Consider the following 11697-nt stretch of genomic DNA (forward strand, 5'->3'; position numbering starts at 1 on the left):
TTGGCTGTGATTGACAAGACCTACCCTATATATTTGAGTAATCAGGCAGCCTGATAACAGAAGAGAGAGACATTTACTTACCCAGAGCAAACTTTTCCCCCTCATTGCAACTTTTGAAGGAAGCCTTGACTCCAGCAAGCTCAGGTAAGTACCTCTCCATCTCTCACTTCCTTCTTCCCAAAGGGAAGCCCACAGAGGCCATATGTCAACATACCAGCAAGAAGCGCGAGAACAGCTTCGGACATGTGGCTTGTCCTTAGTGGCACTGACCTGGTGGCATTTCACAAACATGGCATCCAGGTGTGTTCTGTTCCGTGGGCCAGCCACAAAGGGCCCTGTTCTGGGCTACTAGAGCACCAGAAAGGGCCAAGGACCGGGGGGGGGGGGCAGACTTTGAGGTAGATCGTGACTAGCTTTCCATCATTTGCTGCTAAACTGAGTCACACTAGGGCCTTTGCACAGCAGGAGCATAGAGCAGATGTGATCTCTAAAGAGTAGAACACATTTTATGAGTGGCAACCATGCTGAGCCTCAGGTTTTTTAATATCTTCTGTAATGGTAGGTTGGGTTAGTAACAACACACTGGGATGTGCTTATTATTAATTTATTATTATTAATACTTATCTACCTTCCCCATTCAATCCCCATCCAATACAAATGCATGCAAAGCTTCTAACATGACACACACATACTCTGAAGCTGGATAAGAAAGAAGGTGTGTGTAGAAGGTGTGTGTACTCATGTGCTGTTGTAGGCTCGGCATTTCTTTGGCTGCTACTCTTCTTTTTCATTGGGATGAATTCCTTTCACATACAAGTCATTTCCAGGAGCTGGGGTTCACCAAGGAAAAGCCTGAAACCATGTTTTGGGGGTAGGGTGTCTAGAGAAATCTGCTCCCTATCTGCTGGTGCTAGTTAGGGAGATGCAGTTGGAGCCGGACATTGCTTGGCTCAGTTTTTTTTTTTTCCGGTAATGCTTAGAGCAAGGTCTCTTTTAGAGTGACCAACACACTGTGGGCTGCCCCACTGTGAGCAGTTGGGTATGTTTATCTTGTTTCCTTTCCCTCCTTGGGACTAGCATGAAGCTGGCATACCTTGTCCTTGGTGCCATGGTCCTCCTCCTGGGTGGTTGTGACTCTGTCCTCAGCACCTCCAATGGGAACTTGCATACGTTTGTGGGCTGTGCCGTGAGGGAGTTCACTTTCCTAGCCAAGAAGCCGGGCTGCAGAGGACTTCGGGTCACCACTGATGCCTGCTGGGGCCGCTGTGAGACCTGGGAGGTAAGTAGACCGATGGGCTTGGATGGCAGGGTCCTTGAGTTCAAGGGTTCACTGTTTTATGACTGAGGAGATGCTGGGACATCTGCCCTGTCCTCTGCACTTTAAAAACCTGTTTGCACTATTATTTGGTTCATCCAAGATCTGAAAACCATGATGGGGCTCTTCTCTATAGAACTGGTGAGATCGGGAATGTAATTTCCATGCTTCTGCATGTTTGGGAGCCATCTCTAGGAGGTCAGGTGCTACTGTGAAGGTCACAAGGAAGGATTCAAGGCAGGTGGGGTGACTGCAAAGTCAGAATCAATGCAAAGTCAGAAATAAATCATTGGTCCAACCTGTGTCCACATCTCCTTCCTGTATTTCCTCAGCCGTGAGGAAGTCAGGCAGGTTCCCAAGAGAACCTGGAAGTTTAGGCCTAGTCCCAGGCTCTGCCGCAGCTCTTTCCCCTTAGCTCAGTGACAGGTCTATCCACTCCATTCACACTCAGTATGTCTAGCCTTTCACTTAGAGTGTGTATACAAATCTCAGAGCTGGCTGAGCTGGGGAATGTGTTCTGGATGCTGCACTCACCTCTTGCTAAAATAGTGACTCCTTGTGACCTGGGCTTCAAGATGCCAGGTTTAGCAAAATCAAAGCCAAACCTGACTGCTCCCCCGGCAAACCAAGAAACTAATCAAAAACTGCACCAACCTCCTTCCCCCTCAAACCCTACAATCTGAAGAGAAGTCAAATTTAAAAAAAAAAAATTCAGGAACTTGGATAACTTGAATTTCAGATCAATAACACTTTATTTATTTGTTTGGCATATGTCTGCCCCCAATACTGCATAGGACAGATTTACAAAATTAAAAAAAATGAAATGCAAAGTTAACTGAGTACCTGATTTTCCTAGAATCCAGAATACTTTGAGTTAAAGGACACAGCATAGAGAGAGGAACTGAGAAGCTCTACCTGGTTCTTGAAGAAGGCAAGGTTGCTATTTTTGTAACATTGAGGCAAGAACTTCATCTTGAGCTGGCCTGCTTGTCATCTTTAGGCATATGTGTGTATACATAACTATGCATGTATGTACTTATACTCTATATATGTGTGCATCGTCATCTATTTTTCCTGTTTCTATGTATCTGTATGTGCATGTACCTGCGTATGTATGTATCTGTATATGTGTGTGCCTGTGTATGGATGCATGCATTATCTATCTAATCTCTCTCCCCACCCCCCTTTTCTTGCTCAGAACAGAGAGACTGTCCTTTGTAAGACTGTCGTTATTACATTCATTATTACATCCTTATAATTGGTAATTGCACTCATAAGACCCATGATTACATGTATTGAACTCTGACTTTTGCCAGGCATTGCACACATCACCTCATCTAGCTCCATGACAATGCTCTCAGGTTGGTGTTTTGCTTTATAGACAGGAAACCGGGGCTTGGAAGCAGTAAGGGCTTTCCCTAGGTCTCTAGCCGTGGTAGAGCAGGCATGCACCTAAGTCTCCAGCCGTGGTAAAGCAGGCATGCACCTAGGTCTCCAGCCGTGGTAAAGCAGGCATGTACCTAGGTCTCCGGCCGTGGTAGAGCAGGCATGCACAGCAGAGCTGACTGTAGGCTTCAGGTTTCTCAGTCCTGATTTTTTTACTTCCCCTAACAAAATTATCTGTGAATTCAAGGTCTATAAGAGGTGAAGGAGGATGTGCACAAACCCTCCAGTCATCAGAAAAGAGTACCAGGAAGCTGCCTGTCTTGGCTCTCTTTTGTTGGTTCAGTAACAAGTAGTTATTGTGAATCTCCTGGGTGCCAGGCTGCCTGGGTACTGGAGCCTGGTGGCTGACCTAATGGAGCTTGCTGTCTAGATTAGGAGCAATGTCACACAAAAGTGAGATGTAGAAGATGCATCTGGAGTGAACAAACACAACAACAACCCTGAAACCAAAACCAAACCGGAAGGGGGAAGGAGCTCTAGGCCATGAAGGTGGGTTGAAGGGATTGAAATAGGATCAGGAAATGCTTCTCCAGATCGGTTGACATTTGAACAAAATCCAAAGTTGGTGAAGGAGAGGTGAGTGTGTGTATGTGTGCGTGTGTGCATGTGTGTGTTCAGGGCAGAAGGAATAGCACATGCAAAGACCCTCAGTTCCTGGTTGATCTGAAGGAGGATAGAGAACGCTGTGCCTGGAGACTGGAGGGGGATGGGCAAGGTCGGGACTACAGCCCACATCAGCAGGAAAGTACAGATACAATGGGCAAGGACTTGAGAAGAATCCTGACGTCTTTGCCGTTTTAACCCTGATCATGACGGGAAATGACTGGGGCTTTGAAAAGAAGTGGATCATGACTGACTTGTATTTTAAAAGGCTCACTGGTGTTGTAAACAGATTGTGGGGGAGAACGCTGGGAGAGGGGAGACCGGTTATTTCCTGGCTAAATATTTACCAAGTGCTTCCTGTGTTTCCTGGACTTCTGTGGAAGCTCAGGCTATGGTAGTGAGCAAACAGGCTTCCAGCTTTCAGGAGTTTATTTGTGGTGGGAGAAATCAGAGCAGAAGTAAACAACCTGTGATGAATGGCACCAAGAACAGAAAGCAGGATGCTGCATTCTAATGGGTTTCCTGTTTTCTACCTGTGGGGACAGAAACCCATCCTGGAGCCTCCCTACATTGAAGCCCATCACCGGGTCTGTACCTACAAAGAGACGAAGCAGGTGATTGTCAAGCTGCCTAACTGTGCTCCTGGCGTCGACCCCTTCTACACCTACCCGATGGCTGTCCGCTGTGACTGTGGGGCGTGTTCGACGGCCACCACTGAGTGTGAGACCATCTGAGGCCAGCATTGTCTTCAGAACACAGCTGGTGGCCCAAGCGAGCCTCACAGATGCCCTTGCCCAGGAATGTATCCGCTCTAGCTCCTGCCTTCAAGTATGGTCCAGTATGAGCCAGCCTGTCCCCTGCCTGGCTCAGGTCTTCCTCTACCCAGTTTCGGTGGCGTGTGTCCAGGTGCAGCACACTCAGGCTAAAAACATCAAACAATATTGACCCTTCCCCAGGATGGTGTCTCTGGTTCATATGTCTGTAACTTAGGGTTTCTTTGTCTGACTTTTGGAGCATGATTTGTATATTACAACCCTCCCTCGGTTTTGATTGACATGGTAGTGTTTATTTAAAGGAATTGGATATCATTAAGTGACAGGAAGCCTTTAAGTTTCCACATTCTGCCATTGAACTCCAACTGGATTTATGATTAAAGGGCAAAGTATGATCAAAACCAATGCACTTTCTTCCTTGCTCAAAAGAAAACCCAACCTTGAGTGTTCTTAGAGAGAACGCTGTTTCCCTTCCGACTGAGCAATTACCTAGATAAGAGGCAAAGACAGTACTGCCTGCTACATAAAAGGTGTTTAGAAGTAGGTATTCCTCTCCCAAGGAAAATTCCCTCCATTCCCTTAAGATCCTTATTGAAGTGTGCACTAGCCAGTTAAAACAAAACAAAACAAAACAAAAGAAAACAAAAACAAAAAACTAAACTCACAAAATGCATTTAGAAACTATCATTTAGGTTTAAAAATACCAGAGACTAAATCATGGCTCGAGTGTTTTCCTGCACCCACAGCGGAGTGACTAGTTACAATGACCCTGGCTGTTTAGTGCATCTTAAACGTAAATGGCAATTTATTAGACTTGGAATCCGGAGTGTATGTGAGGTGAGGCTGTCCTGCCAGCTCCCAGGAGAGAGGCTCTGCTTGTCTGGCTCTCGCTTTCTCTAAAATTGCACAGCAGCTGACTCTGGAACCTTCTTTTTCAACTCGAATTCTATGCACACGGTTTTAGTTTTGACATTTTGGGGCTTGGGTTTAACTGTTCTTTTTGAGACTATGCCAGGAGCATCTGTACTGATGTCAATAAAGTGTCCTTCCTGTCATCTGAATTCATGCAAACTTTTAGAAAAATCTTTCTCGTTTTTATTTTGCTTGGTATAACAATAAAGGCACTTAGAACTTTGAAGTTCTTTTGATTGACATTCATTTGGAATTTCATGTTTAGTAAGGGACTTGTGGTAGCATGAGCCCCAGGGGTCCTGACATCTGCAGCCCCTGTCGGGTCCAGCTGTGAGCCCTGAGTGCTCCGTTGATGGAGGAATCACTGAGTCCGTGAAAATCTACAGAGCAAAGGTTGAGACTGGTGATCAACCTGGGACGCTGGGGCGAAGGTCTGGGACAAAGGACTGGAGCAAAAGCCACCGCAAAGTGTAGCAGCAGATGTGTTGGTAGAAGAGAAAGTCATTGCACAGAAAGCCTTTGGTTGGTGTTGTCTCTCCTAGGAAGGGGTGCTGCTTATGGCCAGCTTAGGGGTTTCCTTACATTTCAAGGAGCCTTCCTCTGTTTTTTTTTTTTTTTTTTTTTTTTTTTTCTGGAGCAAACCTCTTGCCAGAGTTTCCGGAAAAATGGGCACAGCCTTAGTAACAACTCTGGCAGGAAATAACACATTTGACCAGAGGAGAAAGGGTGACACACTTGTGCTTTGGAAGTAGTGGGCACCCTTAGGGTGCTGTGATGGGAAAGGGTGTGATTATTAAATACCAAGGCAAACACAGGAGAAGAGCCAGTACCCAACGGGAGCTGTGCTCATTAGTAGGATGCACAGCTGTTTGCCAAAGCGAGGCATGGGGGAGGGGGATATCCCAGCCTAAACCAAATGGGAATATTAATAGGTAGAGACTGAGAGTCCCATTGATTTGGTCCTCTATTAAACTCTGCTCTTCTAGGAAGCAAGTTGAAGGAGGGTAAGAAATGGTTCTAAGGATAATGGCCACATGACTTCTTAGGTAGGGTTTTTATTGTGGTGAAGAGACCCCATGACCACGACAACTTCTATAAAGGAAACATTTAGTTGTGGTGGTTTGCTTAAAGTTTCGGGGGTTCAGTCCATTGCCATCTTGATGAAGAGCCTGGTGGTGTGCAGGTAGAGGTGCTGCCTACATCTTGACTTGTAGGCAGCAGGAAGTCAACTGAGACGCTTGGAGGTTTCCTCAGGAAACATCAAAGTCCTCCCCAACGGTGACATACTTCTTTCAACGAGGCCATACCCACTCCCACAAAGCTACACCCCCTTATTAGTGCCACTCCCTATGAGATTATGGGGACCAATTACATTCAAACTATCACAACTACGTTTGGGGAGTTTCAACTACGAAGTGCAGCAGGCAGTAATGGTGGCTGTCAGGACAATACGTAGGCTGTGGTGTCATGACGGCCCATACTTCTCTGATGGGAACTGCTGTGGGATACACAGAAATTTCTGTGCCCACTAATGTCTGAGAGATATGAAGGCAGGATGACGGTAGTTACAAGGACTCTGGCATTGGTTGATTATTAAGCATAACCAAAGGCCTTTGGGCACGGTGTAGGAGCTGCTTTAGAAGAGGCAGAGGGGAAAACCAGATCCATGATTTAACGGGGAGAGCAGTCCAGTCATTTAAAGGACCGACTCTCTTAGCACGGTTCTTCTGTTCTCACTCATGGTCCTAATAGGAAGGAGAGAGACACAGAGGTGGCGCAACAATCCAGGGGATATGCTTGATGACCTCCTGTAGAGGGGCCCACTGGCTCCTCCTTGCCAGAGGACAGCGGATTCCACTAGCTGGAGGGTCACTTGGAGGACTTAAGGCGGGTGTTGTTTTATTATAACTGTCTTCTCAACTAGTGTCCATGATCCCTATAGTTTAATACTCCTGCCTCTGCCTCCTAAACGCTGGGGTTTTAGGCATGTGCCATCGCACCCATTTTTTTTGTGGTGCTGGGATATTGAACCTGGGGCCTTGTGCCCACTAGAAAAGTACTTTGTCAAACGAGCTGTAGCCCCAGTCCCTACAGATCCATACATTCCCGATGATAAATTAGAGACAAGACTTGCTTTCTGGCAGGGAGGAATGGAGGTCTTTACTGAAGGAGCTACTGGATAATGCAAACCAGAGGAATGGGGAGAAGGTACTGGGCATTGGGTGTGGAGCGGGATGATGAGAATACAGGCACATGGAGGGGTATTTAGGATGCATAAGTGTAAGAACAGTCAGAGTTTGTCCTGGTGTGCTCTTGGGATGGCCCCTGCAAGCTTGAGGGCAAATTGTGGCTTCTATCAATGAAGAGGGGAGCTTTAACTATGCTGACGGAGTACCGAGGAGCTGAAGATAAGCATAGGATGGGGTGTTATCCTATAGGACCAGAGGGCTCTCCAGATGTCTGTGTTCACCTGAGTGGTTCAGAAGACACTCTCTTTATCCAAGAATCAAGGGCTGCTTCAGCGAAGGGCACACCTACCACAGAAAAGTTCCATCCTGCCTGTCCTCTGTAGGCCAGGAGATGCTGCCTGGGAACTCTGGGCTTCTAGGTGTCAAAAGAGGAGACAGGACTTTGCAGAGACCAGATGGTGACATATAGCTACAAGAGGCAAGGACGACCTTGCTGCCACTGCAGACAACAGAGCTACAATGGTGACTAGAGGCCTGTGACCTGTAGGGTGTGTGGTCCTGCCTAATAGGCAGTGGAGTTGCTAGTCCATGACATTTAAAAAAATTGCAATAGATATGTATTATGATGAGGAAATTTACTAAGGAAAAAGAGGAAAACATCGGTCAGGATCTATAATAATGAGAAACCCAAATCTTTTTTTTTTCCTAACTTTTCATTTCTCCTCTCTCCGTTGCACAGCCTTCTTTTCCATAAATATTTATTAACTCTAATTTTGTAGGAAGCACTGTTTTGGAACTAAAGATACAAATATTGCTGCTGTTTATAGAACTCCCACATGTACGAGTTCTCAGGTGTGTATGCACGTGCTTGTGTGTGGGTGCACACACACACACACACACCCCACACCTACCCATATGCACGTGGAGGCCAGAGGTCAGCCTCTGGCCTCATTTCTCAGGCACTCTCTATCTTGTTCTGTGAGAGGGCTCTCTCCGATCCTGCAGCTCACCTGTTAGGCTGGCTGGCTGGTGACGTCTGGGGATTCTCTTCTTGTCTCTTGCCTCTCCAGAGCTGGGATCCCAAACATGTGCTAGCAAGCCCACTTTGTTTGTTGGTGTGGGTTCTGGGTCTTGAACTCAGGTCTTCATGCTGGCAAAGCCCTTACTGGCTGAACCATCCCCCTAGCCTGCCTTCTTTAGTCTGTGTCAACCACACTACTAAATATTATTAGTATCATTTTATCATTGCTGTTTTATGGATGATGAAGCCAAAAAGGCAACATATCAGTCACTTGCCCATGCTAGCCCAGCTAATGAGCCACATGTACCTGGGGTAGAGCTTTGACTAGTTATGGTCCCCATAGGTTCATGTGTTTGGATGTTTGACCATAGGGAGTGGCACTATCAGGAGGTGTGGCCTTGTTGTAGTAGGTGTGGCCTTGTTGGAGGAAGTGTATCACTGTGGGAGTGGGCTTTGAAGTCTCCTATGCTGAAGCTATGCTCAGTGTGATACGTAGTCTCCATCTGCTGCCTGTGGATCAAAATGTAGAACTCTCAGCTCCTTCTCCAGCACCATGTCTGCCTGCATGCTGCCATACTACTTGCCATGATGATAATGGACCAAATCTCCAAAACTGTAAGCCAGCGCCAATGAAACGCTTTCCTTTCTAAGAGTTGCTGTGGTCATGGTGTCTCTTCATAGCAATAGAAACCCCAACCAAGGCACTGTCTTCTCTGACTCAGCTCAACTCTGTTCTACTGAAGCATGATGCCTTTTGGGAATGTTTCTTCTGAGTCATTTCTGCTTGGTACAGTCTGAGCTGAAGGATGTAAGTCTGCTCATCCGCATTTTCTGTCTTTCCTGGAGGCTGGGTCACTCTGTGGAGATTGGTGTGTTCACCTGGTTTCCTGTGTCACCTCAAGAAACGGCTGGTTCCTGTAGCACAGATTATATCTTACAGGAGAAGAGTCTGAGGGAGAAAAGAGACCGTGCCACAGCAAAAGATGAAAGAAACAAGAGGTGAGGGTTATGGCTTTGCATTGGTTTCCTAGGTGATGCAGAAATGGATGCTGGGGATGGTGGTCCAGAGCCTCCCAGAACATATCTTGACAAATGGTTTCTCAGCAATTCCTTATTAAGAAATATATTGATTTTGTAGTTAACGAAAGGTAAGGAGTAGGGGGAGTTCTTTTCTACAAAGCAATTTTGATTAGGGAATGTAAATCCTCCCCTTTCCCTCCCCTGATCCCTCTCTGAGACAGACTCTCAAATAGCCTAGGATGTCCTCCCTGTGTGGCGAATGATGGTCTTGAACTCCTGATCCCCCTCTCTCTACTTTCTGAATACTTGGATTCCAGGCATGTGCATCGTGCTGGGTTCGTATGAAATGGAATCCTTCATGGCCCATTTCATTCCTGGCTTCGTGATGCTTCCTGGCTGAAGTGATAATTCATGTTTCCCCTCTTGCACATTTGTAAGATATTAGCAAAGTACTAAGTTCTTCTATGGTGGCCCAGTTAGCTCAATAGATTGATTACGTTTTAAACCAATAAAATCATTTCATAGACAATGAGTAATGTACCCAATTAAAAATAATGCACATGGATAATTTGCATTTCATAAAGTTTTTTTATGAGGCCTACTTCTCTTTGTCATTGAAGATATATTTATTCTAAAAATTATGTGCCCCTCATCCCAGGATGGTGGCATTGCATATACCTGTCATCTCAGCACTCAGCAGACTGAGGCAGGAGGATCAAGAGTTTGAAGCTAGCCTGGCCTATGTGGCGAAACTGTATTTAAAAAAAGAAACAAACAGAGAAACAAAATATTATGTTCCAATATTTCTTGGTTTTCTATTTTATAATTTTAAACAAACTACTAAAAGTAACTTTTAAATCTATTTTTAAACAAATTTTTAACTTTTATTTTCTAAAAAATTATATTACATTTATTTATTTACACTTGTGTATACAGGTATATGTGTGTGTGTGTGTGTGTGTGTCAGTGCCATGGAGTATGTATGGTCAGAGGACAACCCAAGGATGTTAGTCCTCTCCTTCTACCTTGTCGGGTCTAGGGACTGAACTCAGGCCCTCAGGCTTTGTGGCAAGCATCCCTACCCGCTGAGCCACCGCCTGACCCTGCTGAGATTTCCTCCTAATGGAACATTCACTGGAGCACAAGTCTGCTCCTTATTTCCATGATGGATCTTCAGGCGTCTCGGTTACAATCATCACCCTTTGGTTTTACAGGTGGAATAAGCTGGATTGGTGTGTTGGGCAGTCAGTCAGGAGGGCCTCCTGTCTGGTGGCTGTGATCCTGAAGTGTCTGCAGTGTGTGCGAAGGCTCTTCAGGTGGGTGACGTCTAACAGAGCTAGGAAGGGAACAAGAGAACGAGGGAGCAGGGGCAGAGCTCCGTTATTGGCAATGGAAGGCGGACACTTCCCCAGCGGGAAGGGCTTAGAGGGCTTAGTCTAGCCGTCTTTCCAAGTCTTTACCATGAGTGGTAAAGCAAGCATCCCCTGAACTCGTTGACTTTGTACTTGATCCTGAGTTCCTTCAGCATGGAGGAGAAGTGGGCATGAAGTCCCACCCCAAGCCAAGAAGCCATTGCAATTGATGGGTGCTGGGAGAGGGAGAATCAGTTTTCTTCAAAGGAGTTGTGCTGGGTCTGTCAATCACACTCCAGGGCGGGCCTCATGCTCAGGGCAATACATATTAGTATATTTTTTTAGAAAGAGAAAGGACATGGAGTCGAATGGGGCAAGAGGTTGGATCAAATATATTGCACAGAATTATCAAAGAATAATAAAGTCATTATTTAAAAAAAGAAAAGCAAGACCTTCCCCAGCAATCCCCAAACCACTCAGATAAATGACAGACAATCCTTGGAAGACAACAAAAGCTGTCTGGCTTTAACAGGAATATTGGCATTGCAGAGTGGAATCTGAACGTTGCCTTTTAGTGATGTTGATGATAGGGTTACAATCATTGAAAACAGGTAAAGTCACAGATGCAAATGGTTACTATTTGAGAGAATGTGTAGTCTCTAGAAGCAAACTCTGTGCATAAAGGATATTGGCGTACTCCAAAGTGTCTTCAGGAAATCCACTTTTTTAAAAAAAAATTTTACAATGGATTTTTATCATTGGTTCATTTGTGGTAAGATCTAGGAAAAGGGATTTATATAAACACTACAGTAGAACTGATGAATGTCTTCTAAATGAAGATGTCACACTTTCTCCAGTATATGTATATGTCTTCTACGAATCCGCATGCATTCAATACGATGATACATCAATAGGATTCGCTATAGATGGCAGCTGATCCAAACAACCAAAATAAAAGTCAATAAACAAATTATGCAGATAAGGTAATTTAGTTATTAAATTTAGCTATTTCTCCACTTGAAAAATACATGCCACAATGCTTCTTAGAATCATCAGTTTTCTACTG

At 45.3% G+C, this 11697-nt stretch overlaps 1 protein-coding gene across 1 annotated transcript; it reads left to right on the plus strand.

The window, feature by feature from the left end:
- Window positions 1-1078: 1078 nt before the first annotated feature.
- Gphb5 (glycoprotein hormone subunit beta 5) lies at window positions 1079-4248 on the plus strand. Its single transcript, XM_038338294.1, has 2 exons — window positions 1079-1279; window positions 3910-4248. Exons 1-2 carry the CDS (start codon window positions 1079-1081, stop codon window positions 4096-4098), a joined length of 390 nt encoding a protein of 129 aa, XP_038194222.1. The 3' UTR covers window positions 4099-4248.
- The last annotated feature ends 7449 nt before the right edge of the window (window positions 4249-11697 follow it).

The sequence above is a fragment of the Arvicola amphibius genome, chromosome 7, assembly GCF_903992535.2.
Source record: "Arvicola amphibius chromosome 7, mArvAmp1.2, whole genome shotgun sequence".
NCBI lineage: Eukaryota > Metazoa > Chordata > Mammalia > Rodentia > Cricetidae > Arvicola > Arvicola amphibius.